The following is a 14,847-nucleotide window of genomic DNA, read 5'->3' as shown; positions in this document are numbered from 1 at the left end:
GATTACTTACCTAACCAAGGCTTTCTTTTTGTTTATTAGGCTTAGTCATAAAATATTTAGTTTCTTCAGTATATCACACTGTACAATTGCCAAAGATGAATTATAAGGACATAGAAAAGGTGGGATACAAGGGCATACACAGTCACACCAAACCAGTGGTCTGTATTGATCTTACTGCAGCTGTGGTCACATATTATATTAGGTGTAAATTCAAGTGTCCATTCAGGACATATCTGCATTTTCCCAAAAAGGTCCTGTCCATCACAAATGATTAACTAACAGAAAAAGAAAGAAAAAAGAAAGTTAAACATTTGTCATATAGAAGTCAAATTATTTCTTTTAATGATATAAGCACTAACTATTAGTGCTGGCGGATGAACCAATCATCTATCATTTTAGGAGTGATGAAATTACAATTACTGTCAGTAACTGTGTATCAACACTACATTAAATCAGTAACAAATGAAATGCCCAATAAACCACAAACATGTATAAATTTCATATGGTTGTCTTTTTAAAGACATATTTGCAGGTATAATTCAGCACTGATGCAGAAGGAATAATTAATATTTCTTTACCCTTACACACTTGCATTAGATACACTAACATAAAATGAAACCACTGCCAACTTGAAGAAAGGCCACTTGTTTGTCACTTAAGTGTTATCTGCAGTCTGCCAAATAACAGATCATTTTGAGACTACACGACTCTGATTTTAGCTTTCACAGGAACAATGAGGACATCTACATTATTCACACAGAGCAGAGCACAAATATTATATAGGAATAATTCTCTTTCTATGCAGTTACTTTTGGGAGGTGGGTGTGGTCGTCGCGTTGATGTAGTGCTGTCAACATTCTTTGGGAATATCATAATGTCCAACTTAATTTGGATTATATAAGGTCGATCACATGTAACTTTTCTTAGTTTCACATAGTTTGGAACATCATAGACACCTATGCAATATCATGGATTTTTTTTACTTATAGTATAGTATCTCATATTCAGCACTGGACAGAAATGTCTGCAGTAGGAGCTAGAGAAGCATGAAGACAGCTTTGGGCTCAGAGCACATGCAGCACTCTGTCCATGCAGCGGAAAGAGACATGAATGAGTGCTCAGCGTCTGGTTGGCGGACGACCGGCTCCATGTGTCCTGTCTCCACCATGCCCCAAACCAACTGATGATGTCACCTCCTCCAGGAAGCTGTGAAAGAGTGGGAAGAACTATTTATTACCATGTTTACCACATTCATGATAACATACATAACAACTTTGAAAACCTGCTAGCACTGTCCTGAAATGTTTCATCATTATTAGCACCAAATAAAACTATTATAATAATTAATGCCTCTTTAAAATATGTAAACAATGTAATTCCAGTCTTTTATTAACTCTTTCTAAAAATAGTAAATAGTTTTATAGAAATGTACTATTTCTATAAATACTAAATACATTCTGTTGTATATATTTATTATTTATATTTACCTATTGAATACAGGTAAGGCTGATGGACCCAAATTTGATTAAGGGTCAGTACAAGAACATTGTGCTGTCACATAGCCATATATATGTCAAACTGAGACATAAGGAACCATTTACATCTCATTTTGTTCTGGTCTATAATGCTGAGTACTAGAAAGTGATGCATTAGCAGTCGTTAGATCAAGAAAATCAAGTCTGGAAGTTCACTAAAAACATGAAATGGAACTTCACATGTGAGAATAGCAGCAAGAGGTGATGCAATGTTTGAGTTGTTTTTTTTTTTAAATAACGCAGTCACAGAGGATTCATTGCAAATGGAACAACAAAAGAAGAAAAAAAAGAGAAGGGTAATAACCACAGATTAGGGTTATAATAGAATGTTTTCCTTTCTTTCCACATTAAGTTTTGCACATTAGAGCACTACTAAAACCTTTCAAATAACAAATGGGGCTGAATGGAGTGATGCAAGGACACTGATTGCTTTTTATATAACACTGCTGAAGGTTGGTAAAATGTGGGGACATTCTGAACAGAGTAGTATTGCTGTGGGCTAAAGCAGGGGCAACTAATACACAAAAACAGAGGTGAAAGCCACTGACCTCTTGGTGTTGTGAATTGTTGTTCCCCCAAGCACAATGCGCACCCCTGGCATAGTGCGGTTCAGGTTGTAAACAGTAAGTGCTTCCTCATATGTTGCCCCTCCGATGATGAACACAATAATGTCCTGTGGCCTGCAACGGACAGACTCATAGTCAGTGACAGACAATCACACAGCAGTGGGCATTCATATGGGGTGAATACGCTTATTATACAGTCATTTGCAAGTATTCCTCTATTAAGAAAAACAGAGGGAAAAGTGGAGGAAAAAATATTCCCATTTTACTAATTTTGCAGATGTAAGACAGAATGCAGTCATTACTGCAAATTTGTGTCAGGTTATCATCTGACGCTAAAATATGCATGAATGGTTTATAATATTGCATTTTTTAAGAGTCTAAATACTTCCACAATTAGTATGAGACTGTATGAGACTGAGTATATTTTTCTATTTAAAAAAAACGTTGTTTAATGTTTAAGGCACTCCTTGTCTCTGTGGAACACACTAAAGTTAGCTGATTTACTGAAGGGCTAAAGCTAAAAACAAAGCAGATTTGGACGTAAAGCCACATGGAATGAAAATGGCAGCTACACGGAACAGGGTTAAGCAGTGAGGGAGTTCAGTTGCAGGAGGATGTGAACCTGTCCCGCAGAGAGTTTGGCCCAAGGTATGGGAACTGGCTGTCCTTCAAACGGCCTTTAATCAGTTGATCCAGTGTGTCATGCAGCAAGGGTTGGTGCTGGGTGTAGACGTTCTCAACACCCTACACACACACACACACACACACACACACACACACACACACACACACACACACACACACACACACACACACACACACACACACACACACACACAAACATAAACACACACAACCAAGAAAAATTACTATAACTACAACTACATCATGACTATAATTACTATAAAATAACTGCTAATTGAAATTGACAGAAAATTGACACAAGAAATGTACATATTGAGACACAAATACAAACATTAATGCACTTTGTGATCACTTCATACAAACTGTCACAAATCTCAATACATACATACATATATCAACTGAGAGTTTGTATTTAAAATCAGTAGATGGCGTTTATTGTCTAATCTTGTACCTTGAGTCCTTTGAAAAACTGCTTTGTGATGGCCACAGCATCTGTGGGGGTAATGAGATCACTTCCTCTGATTCGCTTGCCTCCATATTCAATCACAGACTGTACCATCTGTTTGCAAAAATACAAAATTTATATTTCCATATGTGGCATGTAAAATACAAAATCGATATTATATGGAACAGTCTACCATATAATACCTCTATTTACATCAAAGCAATATGTGGAACAGAAAAGAAATGAGCTCTGCAACCTGATAAGTGTGGTGGGAGCCATCACCTTGCGGTACCTCTCAGACACGCCTCTTCTGTTGAGCTCCTCCAGAAGGCTGGGCAGGATGTTGCTGCTGTGTCTTTCATAGCGCAGGGCGTAGAGCATCACCAGTCGCACCGCGTCCAGCTCTGCCACACGTGGATTCTGCAGCAACCGCCGGACGTTCTGTAGTGTCGCAGCAGGGGAAAGTTTTCAGCCTAACCTTGTGATGAAAAGCCCATCCACTCCAAGCTAACTGTCTGTCAAAAAGCTTGCGAAAGATTTTCTTTATTTTCTGAATAATGCACAAAGAAATCTACATAAAATGTTTTATTAACAAACATTTAATAATACTTTGAGGATGTTTTGCCAATTTGAAGCAGATCCACACTCCGGTGTTGCAGCTGTCATGGTGCTCAGTGACCATGCTCTCTTTATTTTTGCTTTGTTCCCTGTCTTTGGCCTTCTCCTGTGTTGGCACTCCCCGTCCTTTGCCATCCTCAGGTGTTTCTTGTTTTATTTCATTAGTCTGTATATTTAAACCCCTTGTTTTCCAGTACCTGCTGTCAGTTTTCCTTATCTGCATGCATGTAGACAAGCTGTTTTTCCCCCACGTGTTCATTATTCACCCTCTTAAACCCAGCTGTGTTTTCCTTGCTCATTCCGATTGTTGCTTCATTCCGGTTTTGTTCGTTTTTTGTTGTGTTTGCTGTTCTCATTTCTCTTCAATAAAAACAGCTAACACTTGCATCTTGCTCTGTGCCTTTTGGATGTTACACAAGCTCAGATTCATGTTTATCAGTGTCCATTGTTCCATGGTATTAAAGTAGATCTTCCCTAAATAATTGACAGTTTCTTTTGTTCAAAATGTTAAGAGTACGTATTACAAAGGTTTTAAGGAAAGCCTGAAAAATCTGACTGTTCACATGAAGTGTGTACAGCAGTTAAATGTGCTGGAGGTACAAACTAATTGTTTGTTTACTATTCTTGTTTAAACTAAATTAAATATTTATATTATTTCCTCAGAAACAACCCATTAATATGTCATTAATAGGTCATTTACTGCAAACGGACAAAAGAAAATATACTCTCTGAGTTTCTCCATAATTTTGTCAGTCAGCATAGTTTTGCATGTTTCTGGGCTTCAGCCAAGAAGACATGGCCTAAATATAGGTGGTTGTTCTCAGTCTTCAGTGTGTGCAGTGAGGCATGTGCGGCATGCTGTTAATGAGCACAGCGGACTGGGTACCTGCTGGGCGCTGGAATGGTCATTTTGGCAGGCCAGTTCTTGTTCTACCTCAGACACCTCCATCAGCAGCCTCTCACTGACCAGACGTGAGAGCTCGCCCACCACCGTCACATGCTTGGACACTGTGCCTGACATCTTCTTAAACTGTGGGTAGTTGTCCACGAATGCCTGCAGAAAGAGGGGGTGACAGCCCACAAATGGCAGGGAATTGAGTGATAATGATATGTGACGTAGAAGACTGCACTATGAGGACAAGGTACTGCAGCATGCTCCTCAGCCTCACCTTCATGTCAGCAATGGACTCCAGTTTCTGCTGCCCCTTTGGCTTTTTCTTCTGGAAGTCCTCCATTAAATTCTTAATATTTGTTCCAATCTCACCAAAATTTAAATACAGATTCTGTGTCACAGAAAGAAGATTTATGAGGCTCACTTTAATAAGATCACACACACTTTCAATCTGATCTGCTTAAGACCAGGCATTGTTAATTTTTCATTGTTTGCTATGGCTGGTTTCCCAAACAAAGATTAATCTAAATTTTTAATTAAAAGGTATTCACATTAGAATCCCCACTGACACTCTAATCCAGCCAAAATCTTAATCTAGGTTTGAAATACCAGACATAGTGTGATATGCATGTTATTAAGATACATACATCTTAAGCACTATACTGTGAGTTTGGTGTTACCCACATTGGCATAAAACTCATCATTCTCTGCAGACAGCACCACCTCCTTCAGGTCTTTATTGATGCCGGGCACACGGGACAGGTCTATTCTATTGTTATTGAGGGCAAGTAACTCATGGACCATAGCCTGATATGTCCACTGGAGGAACAAAAGCATAAACATGCCATTCAGAGAACACACTAAGCTGGATCAGAAAATAACTTTATTAAAACTTTGTTAAAGTAATCAGAACAAGCAGCTGACAAGAATAAATGCTTGGGGTTCCTCTAACAAGCAGTACTAGTAATAACAATAGCACTAAGTAACAAAATTCTTACTAAAATCAGAGGGTCTGGGATCATTTTACACAGTGGTCTCTACTGCTCTCTTGTGACCCCAGCTCATAATTACAGCAACTGAAGTATCTACTATACATTGATCACAAGAAAATGAAAGATTCCATAACTCAAGAAGCAGGTTCTCACCTGGTTAAGGAGGGGTGTGATGGCATCGTCACTTCTGTCCAGAATTAGGAGGAGAGGAGATACTTCTGTTTTTCTGAAGTCAAAAAGCTCATACTCCTTGGTGATGATTTGCTTCAGAAAAAGAAAATTGGTAAAAGATTATGCCATATGTACAGTATGTATACCTGGGAAATACACAATACAAGTATAAAACAGCTTTAAAGCATTTGAAAAAATTCATTCACATTTTTGAATTTACATTTGCCCTATTTCTGTTGTTCATGATTAATGACGGCATTTTTACAAAACAGGCTCAAAAGGTTAACTATATAAGCATTTTGTAAGACATCAGTAATAAGTGAATACCTTCGGGTAATAATGAACTTCTAATTCTACTACTGTATATATTTTTACTGGGAGGGACACCTTACCTTAACACTCTCAGCCAGTCTCTTGGCCATGTCAGAAGAGAGCTGGTAGCGGATCATGGGACATTTCTTCAAGGCCAGCAGCACAGAGGTCAGGCCTTGAGTGACACGTGGAAGAGTAATAGGCTCCCAGCTGCGACCCTGAAGCAAATAACACAATCACAGAGCACAAGTCAAGTATAGCTGAGTGTATATTTGAGAATCAATGAGAATAAAATGTTTTGGTAAAACAACAATGTAATTTTTTTCAAAAAATGTTAAAACTCACAATTATCTGGAATCTATAAGAATATTCTCTGTACCACGGACAGTGCATTAAAACAAAATTAAACTTGTCAGCATAAAGCTTTTTCAGCATCATGCTGCATACTGCCAGTGTCCCATATCCCATGACTCTTACCCTGGATACTCCATGTAGGTTGAGGGAGAAAAGATGAGGATTCACAGCGATAAAATCTCCATAGAACTCCTGCAAAGACAACACAATACAATCCTTTTTTTTTCTAATGTATGGACTGAATGCTACAAGTTGTTTTTATTATTATTATTATTATAATTACTCACTGTGTATTACTCCTCACTAGTAAACCATAACTTGTATAAAGGAGAATGGCTGTAAACCCTCTGCCACATGTTCCAGCAGGGCATTTTCTGCAGTGTTCCACCATCTTACTAACCTGAACCTCTGTAACGACCTCCTGTTCATCTGCCTCTGCCAAGGCCTTCACTTCACTCTTACTAATGACGTTACTGAAATCTACAGAAACAGACAATTCAGCAGGTTCATAATAAAGGACAGACATATTTATAATAACATTTTGGATTGGATTGGGAGCTATGATGGATACGACAATGAGGACTACGCATGCTGTTCCTCACAGATGAAGTAGACGCTGTACTTCGGCCGACGCAGCTCCTGGATAAGATTCTCCACATTCTCCTATGCACAGAAGATTTATGTCAATATAATACGAATGTATGGCTTTGTGGAGGCAGATGTTTTTTATACTGCTGTCATGCTGTATTGCCAGGACTCTACCACCAAATCATAACTCTAAGCTGAATATTTAAATGATATTTTGTTTTTTGCCAGTTTATTATTACGGCTCTTATTATTTTGTTATTATCCCTATTGCTAATATTTTTATATTTTCATAGACTGTTTGTCTTGTCACACTTTGTTTTTGTTTCCTTTAAAGTATTCTTGGTAATGTGAAATCAGTCTTGTATGTGTGTGCAGGATTTTCAGATATCAAACATCTTAGGCCCCTGGGCTGCGAATGTACATAAGCTTGTCGTTCTATTGTTGTTTACCGTTGTAACTGAGGGCCACACAACTTCACAATCCAGTGTGTTATCATAACTTAAAGAATAGGCACCTTAGTGGGTCGCAGGTAGCAGATGGCCTTCAGATGTTTCATGCTCTCTCGGTTCTGCGAGTCAATGCGTTCAAACAGGTAGACCTCTTTTTGCAAGATCTCGGACTGTGTGTAGACCATACTCACGATGCTGGTCTATAGCAAAAAAATTAAAGTGAGATAAAGAAACACTGGCTGATAACTAGCTAGCTGCTTAATGAAAGGTCCTAGCCTGAGTGTCATGATATTAAATAAACTGATTAGTAATTCGTGCTCTCATAATAAAAAAAAAAATTAAAAACAAAAACAAAAAACAGAAAATATCTGATAGTCGAGTATTGCCGAGAATTGTCACCGTGATACTGCAGGCTTGCGTGTTCTTTAAAGGGTGGAAATAAGAAGTTTTCTCATTAATTTTAAACGATAGTTACTGCAAAGCCTCATCTGGTTTCCCCAATTTGAGTACATCCGATACTTGTTGTAAAGTTCTATTTTGAATAAAGTGTGAAGAGCTCTGAATTATGTGGATAATAGCAGGAACTAGCTAGGATAGCTAGGTTAAATAACTGAACCTACCGTCTCTTTATCCATGAGCAAAACCTTCATCCCCGTTCCACTGCTTTCTATCATTTTGGAGACGTACTGCTTGACAGCTAAAACCACGTTCATTTTTATCAACAGTGCCTTTTTCAATGCCTATTCAACAGAAATTGTTTTAGATGAACAAACACGTAATAACGTAATAAAACACAAGGTATCTCTAGACAGTATCTAGTTATAGTGCACCGAATTTTTGTTGACAATGGACACAACTCCCTGTATCCCTCGTAAAACCTTAATACTTCCGGTGTGTCTAACGAAATTGTAATACGGATCTGGGATCTGTTAGTATTATCAGTTAGAACAGCTGGTTACGAAAACTCATCGCCATAGCGGACCTCGAAACAGTTCACAGAGGAAGGACAAACTATCCCACAATGCAATGCGACAATGTAAAGTAAAAACGCCATATTGGTAACGCAGTAAAACGCCATACTGTTAAGGTAACCGATATTTCTTTATTTGTTTAATCATTTAAGTGTTTATTTGACACGTCTTACATACTAGCAGATGGCACTTAATATTTTAAAATTATTTTTATTCGCCAACTGCACATTACACAGTAATAACAGTTAAGAAATAACAATAACCTATTCATGTGAACCCTGATAAAGTTTATTTTAACCACAAATTGCAGTAGACATAGATATTATACTTTATTGTTATATTTTGAGTAATTATTATATTTTGAATTATATTAGGATAATTTATTATAAAATGATTATAAGATGAATGATTAGCATATCATAAATGGCCTACTTCAGAGAGGTTTGACAGATTCCTGGCAAATTAATGAATTTTGGTTTCCAGCTATTTCTAAAATTCAACAGAGCTGTTGTAATTAAAATATAAAGCAAAATCATAATGTAAGCAGACACAGGGTAGATAAATATTTAGCACAAGCTCCTCTAAATCCACTGCGTCCATGTGATAATGGCAGAAGATCACTGGTGTGTTGATTAATGGCAGAAGATCACTGGTGTGTTGATTAATGGCAGAAGATTAAACTGGCTGGTTTCAGTCCTCTTCTTTCAAGCCCACCATTTCAGAACTCACGTCCCATAATCTCATAGCAGTGACATCATCTTTAGCCTCTGGACTTGGCTCTTTCAGCTGGCAATCACTGACACAACATGCATAACTTTCATAATCACAACAAAGATTTTTGTGATAATATATGTTTACACACATATACTAGATTTGTAATATTCAAATGAGAGTGCTAACTGAATTTTTTTTTTAAACTAACTAATAGTTACTAATAAATGTTGCGAGTTTTCAGCCTGATTAGAGACCCAGGCTGACACATCTGATCACATGTAACAACTGTCAAATTGGTTTTGTCATACTGCAAGTCGTACTGGTATCTCAGTACAGACCACAATAATCAGAATATGATTATCACACACCTTTACCATATAGCCTACTGTGTTGTATATACAAATATCACATTGATTTTACCTAGAAATCTAGGGCATGAACCCACCTAAAGTAGCCGCCACTGTACTTCTCCAGCCCCTCTGTGACAGCGCAGTAGATGGAGGTTTGAGCACCCTCCTTTGGAGTCTTCATCAGTATGACAGAGGGAAAAAACAGCAGGGCACTGAACAAAGGGTGCCGTGACTTCACATAGCGGCCCAGCTCGGTGCGGATCACTCCGGGATGCAGGGCATACGCTGTTACTCTACAGCCTAACGAGAGCAAGAACGGACCAAACGTTGAAAGGCATTCAAATATTTGTGTGTTAATACAGTAGAAAATATTGTGTTCATAATTTTTTTTGCAGTATAAGAATGTGAACGGTTCTGAGTTCATACTTTTGGTCCGTCGTGAAAGCTCTTGGGTAAAGAGCACGTTGGCCAGTTTGCTCTGCCTGTAGCTGACCAAAGCATTATATGGTTTTTGATTGAAGTTCAGGTCATCAAAATGAATCTTTCCTGGAGCACAATTGCATGGAATGGAGTTTTGAAAATCAGAGAAATTGAGTTACAAGACTTAACACAGATTTCTACACACAAATAGCCTGTAACTCTTGGGTTGGCTGTTCACACCTTGGAGAGGAATTCCAGCACACTTTGGTAAATTCCCTGTTCAAATGCACTTGATTTAACTCATTATCAGACTTAGTAGGGGTTAGAGAAGGGAAATCAACAAACTTTCCTCCAGGGTCTAAGTAGGGTACCATGCTTTAACTGAATACTAACAGCATATCTGGAATCGAAGTATAATGTATACCATTTGTGGTTCAGTTGAAGACCATTAGCAATAATTTAGATGAAAACAAAAACAGACTGGTAACACTAAGAGCTCAAATTAACAGGTAATGCTTACCTCCTTTGTGAGCAATGCTGGACACATTGATTACACGACTAGGGGCAGACCTCTTCAGAACATCAAGGAGCAAAAGAGTAAGGAGAAAATGGCCCAAATGATTGACAGCAAACTGAGTTTCAAACCCATCCTCTGTCAAACTGTGGGGGCACATCATCACTCCTAATGGAGTACAATAATTGTCACTGTGCTGTTGTGTAATACTTCAGTAGTACATAATACACTAATTTAACGGTTTATACTCAATATTTTATAATTAAGGGCACGTATTTTATGTATATACACAATCATTTGTCATTCGATAAATAAAAATTGTAAACATTATAAAATAAAAATTAAAGGTTTTTAAACATAACCATAAATTCGCTGGCCTGGGCGCTATTTCCAAATGTACACAGACCTAAGACAGAAACACAGCAGGTTTCTAAGGTTTTCTACACAAAACTATAAGGGTGGCTTTAGCGTTTATCCTTTCCAAATGCTAGTTACTTGATGCCAGAGCAGGGTGTCACCCGTCTCCATTACGCCAGCTAGCCAACCATCTAGCTAGTTTTGGGCTAAGCCATCATTATTGATAGGTTGTCTGAATGGACTAGCTATAGTTCGTGCTATGTCTTGGCTGCTTAAAGTAAGTGGTTAAAGGTAACGAGCTAGCTACCCTAGCGAATTACAATAGCGAAGCGGTGGTTAACGTTAACGAACCTTGCCATTTGGCAAAATGGCGCAGCTCAAAAACAGGTTTAAATTCGTCTTAAAATTGTGTCTGACCTGTTTCAGGGAATACTACTACTCCATACCGTAAAAGTCCCTGAAACAATTCATAAAGTTGATTTATATTTACATATTTATATATCCACCTCTTTAAAAACGTTTAAATAACAGTGAACTTAAAGATATAGCTGAATCAAATCTTTCATAAAACATCTGAACAACTTCAAATTGGACATCTTTCAACAGTCCCTCTCTATTAATCATGATAATACACAGTTTTGGAACAGTTCAGAACTTTAACAAGATTTGACATCTCAGGGTCATCTGTAAAAGGCAGATCAAATTACAAATATTCCATGAAATTACTCAGGCAAAGTTAGAAATAAATATCTATTGACATTCAAACTCAGTTGTTTTTTTTTGTTTTTTACAATAAAACTTGAATGGGCTCACCAGCATTGTTGATAAGTATGTCCAGTCTGTCTTCAGTGGTAATGAATTCATGTACAAACTTCCGTACTGAAATCAAGGATGCCAAGTCTAATTGCCGCACCACCACATTCACATTTCCTGTGGAACGCTGTATTTCAGCTGCAGCCTTCTCTGCTTTTATGAAGTCTCGACAAGCCATCACAACTCTTGCTCCTGAAAAACATGCCCTTAGCCCTTAAAGTGAATGATTAATTCACTGCAGAATATTTCAAGATAGCATCTTCTGCATATATGTTGACTTATTTGATCAAATAAATGTGTCAGGTAATGATAACGATGGTGACAGGATGTATACCTCTCTTAGCCATATCGCATGCTGTTTCTTTTCCAATGCCTGTGTTGGCACCAGTGATGATAACCGTCCTTCCATCTAATCGCACAGAACTATAGCATCCTCCACCTGCAATCCACTTCTTCAGCAGAATGAAACCTACATTTGATATGCTTCCATTAAAGGTCAAATCAAGGATGTTGTGATTGCTTTTCTCTACTGGACTTAAGATACCAATTATTTATTATCATAGATTTAGTTGTATGTCATACCTTTAACCACTGAGGTCTAACACAGCACATACATGTTGTAATACTATAGTAATAATTAAAATAGAACAAATAATAAACAAATAATCTTTTTTAAACATTGGGACACCTTGTCAACAACAACAAACAGGCGAAGCATCAGAAAACTGATGTTACTGAATGACTTGGCCTCAGTTGGCTATGACTCTCTTTTTTCATTTACTTCTATCAAATACCCTAAACTATTGAGGCCTGCAACTATTACAGACAACCTGAAAACAATTAGGCTGGTGTCTGATTTGGAAAAATATCTGAACTAGTTGCTATTGTGGAAACACTTCATGTCTTAATACAGTTCTGTCTACTGGCATAATAGTGTGTTAAAGACTTTTCCCTTATATTAGTTCATATTTTTTGTAACAGCTGTATGTTCGTTTGTGCTCTGGCAAATTTATAGTTTGCCCTTTTTAAAAATAAACATATGCAAGGTTTTGACCAAGCTTAATGCATTAATGTTACTATTATATATATATTGAATCATCTGTGTATATCTGCACAGCGTCTTGTGTATTGTCACATGCAATGTTTAGACTGACATGGGATTCCACTTTGAAGCACATCTTGATTTTACAGATTTCAGGCCAAAACACCTTGCATGACTTTAAATTGTTTTTGAAGTGCAAGTAATGAGTGCATGCCATTCTTCACAGTCTGATTATAACCCTGTGTGGAATCCAGTGAAATGATACCTTTTAAAATCTTTGGTCTGAATTAATTAAAGGTTAAAATGCTACTGACTAAATTGACATTTTCTAACCTAAAGGTGCAGGGTTGGCATTTGGCAGTAGAAAAAAAAATCCCAAATAATATTTGATTGATTACAGAGATTATTCAATTAAATTAAATTATTAAAAATACTGCAACATTTAAGACTTTTGACTGCAATCAGATTTGGAGATCTGACATGCAGCCCTGAGCTGATTTGATGCTCTTACAATGATTACCTCTGTACAGAAATGTTCTATCTCAGATACAGTATGGTTGTTCTATGCACAATGACACATTTTCCATGTTGGAGCTATTTCTGAAACAGTTGCCTAGCCAGATTAGTATTAATAATCTCCTCAAAATGGAGGATTAAATTTTAGATTGTGGCTAGATCACAGAGTTTTCAGTTCTGGAAATAAAATGTTAACCTCTTATATGGTTCAGAATCCTGTATGTTTCTAAATGATTGCTGCATCCATTAAACCATTATATAATTTCATAAATTACAGAAATATTTACTGTGACATGTTTACATAGGAAAAAGCTTGAATAGGACTTGTAACTAACAATAACTATATAAATTCATCAAAACAAATCTATCAGATGTTCAATTGTATAGAATTAAACAGAACCTTATAGTCAGTAAATATGTCTTTACTTGTACATTATATAACTGTAAAGGATCAACATTTTATTTTATAATTTTTGTGTATTATGTAACTTTCTGTGTATATAGTCAGCATTTTAATACTTAATACACTGCAAACACAATCAGACCATAGCCTAACCAAAGATTACAATACAAAGTATACAATTAGGTATAACTTACTTATGGCTGTAGCCACAGTTAATGCCCCATATTTGGCCAGATGATTTGACTTCAGTTCTTCCCATACATGAGCTGCTGAGATATCTAGATTCATGTTATATGTTGAAGAGAGCTATCAGGGCTCTCATTCTCTATAGATAACTGCATACGTCTTTCCTCTTCATTAAATGTGTGAGTTGTAATACTACTGTCTAGCACAGAATGCAGAACTCTAAGCTCCTTATGTGGAGTTAAGGTATTATAACCAGATTAGACTAAGATTATGCTGCACAGCTCATTGTGTAGTACTCAGAGAAAACTGCGCTACACAGCAATAATAAAAAGTGCTATTAATTAAACAAATTTGTCTACTATCATAAGTGTAGTTACAGTATAACAATGTATAACAATGAACAGGAACCAAAATAACAAAAACTAAAAGGTGGTGTTATCAAATGTGTGCTGCACCTTATGAAACTTACAAAATGCAATACAGTAAGATATGTGATATGGTGCCTCCACTCAGCAATGCGTTAGATATTTTGTTCTGTGGTTTTGCAGCCATTTGTTCCATGTTCCACTGCAAAAGTGAGTATGTAGCATCTTACAGCCCCACGGTTCTTCTCTATAAGGCAGAACAGGTGTAAGATGGATGGATGGGAACACCTTAAACTGACTATATTTAAAAATGTGTGGCTTTTATCTTTTAAACTCCATAAGGTGCGCTTGTTATTGATGAAGTTACATCCATGGCTTTTTAATAATTAGTAAAGTGGTAACGATTAAAGTGCTGGGGCCTATTAGCTATTGGTTTCAAACCAGTAACAACTTTCAGCTGTTATTACCACAAGTGTGTATATTACCGTTTGTTCAGTAAATTTAAAAAAAAAAAGTCTTATTAAAAATATTTATCATAGAGCGCAAGAAAAGGTCACTGTTAGCTCAGTGGGAATTTGCAACATTATCAGTGCTAATACGCATCCATGGGGGGTGGGGGTGGGGGTGGG

General features: G+C 37.1%; 2 protein-coding genes across 3 annotated transcripts; both read right to left on the bottom strand.

Moving 5' to 3' along the window:
* Positions 1-6: 6 nt before the first annotated feature.
* vps45 (vacuolar protein sorting 45 homolog) lies at positions 7-8,426 on the bottom strand. Its single transcript, XM_027026147.3, has 15 exons — positions 8,188-8,426; positions 7,633-7,767; positions 7,133-7,193; positions 6,931-7,010; positions 6,654-6,722; positions 6,257-6,394; positions 5,847-5,957; positions 5,386-5,520; positions 4,979-5,092; positions 4,696-4,863; positions 3,474-3,632; positions 3,198-3,305; positions 2,724-2,845; positions 2,084-2,215; positions 7-1,206 (listed from the first exon to the last, which is right to left on the bottom strand). Exons 1-15 carry the CDS (start codon positions 8,278-8,280, stop codon positions 1,119-1,121), a joined length of 1,713 nt encoding a protein of 570 aa, XP_026881948.2. The 5' UTR covers positions 8,281-8,426; the 3' UTR covers positions 7-1,118.
* A 185-nt stretch (positions 8,427-8,611) lies between these two features.
* Positions 8,612-14,052, bottom strand: crdh (cone RDH). 2 transcript variants are annotated; one of them, XM_081701115.1, is made up of 7 exons: positions 13,862-14,052; positions 12,041-12,175; positions 11,707-11,919; positions 10,543-10,704; positions 10,029-10,148; positions 9,698-9,902; positions 8,612-9,334 (listed from the first exon to the last, which is right to left on the bottom strand). In XM_081701115.1, the coding sequence occupies exons 1-7, from the start codon at positions 13,953-13,955 to the stop codon at positions 9,229-9,231; spliced, it is 1,035 nt and encodes a 344-aa protein (XP_081557241.1). In that variant the 5' UTR covers positions 13,956-14,052; the 3' UTR covers positions 8,612-9,228. The 2 variants fall into 2 exon arrangements, with proteins under 2 accessions (XP_081557241.1, XP_026881933.2); XM_027026132.3 differs by having other exon boundaries at positions 11,707-11,898; positions 13,862-14,051.
* Positions 14,053-14,847: the final 795 nt, after the last annotated feature.

Source organism: Electrophorus electricus, chromosome 2 (genome assembly GCF_041902795.1).
Source record: "Electrophorus electricus isolate QZ-2024a chromosome 2, ASM4190279v1, whole genome shotgun sequence".
NCBI lineage: Eukaryota > Metazoa > Chordata > Actinopteri > Gymnotiformes > Gymnotidae > Electrophorus > Electrophorus electricus.
The sequence above is the reverse complement of the archived record's forward strand: the minus strand, read 5'-3'. Positions and strand labels throughout refer to the sequence as shown.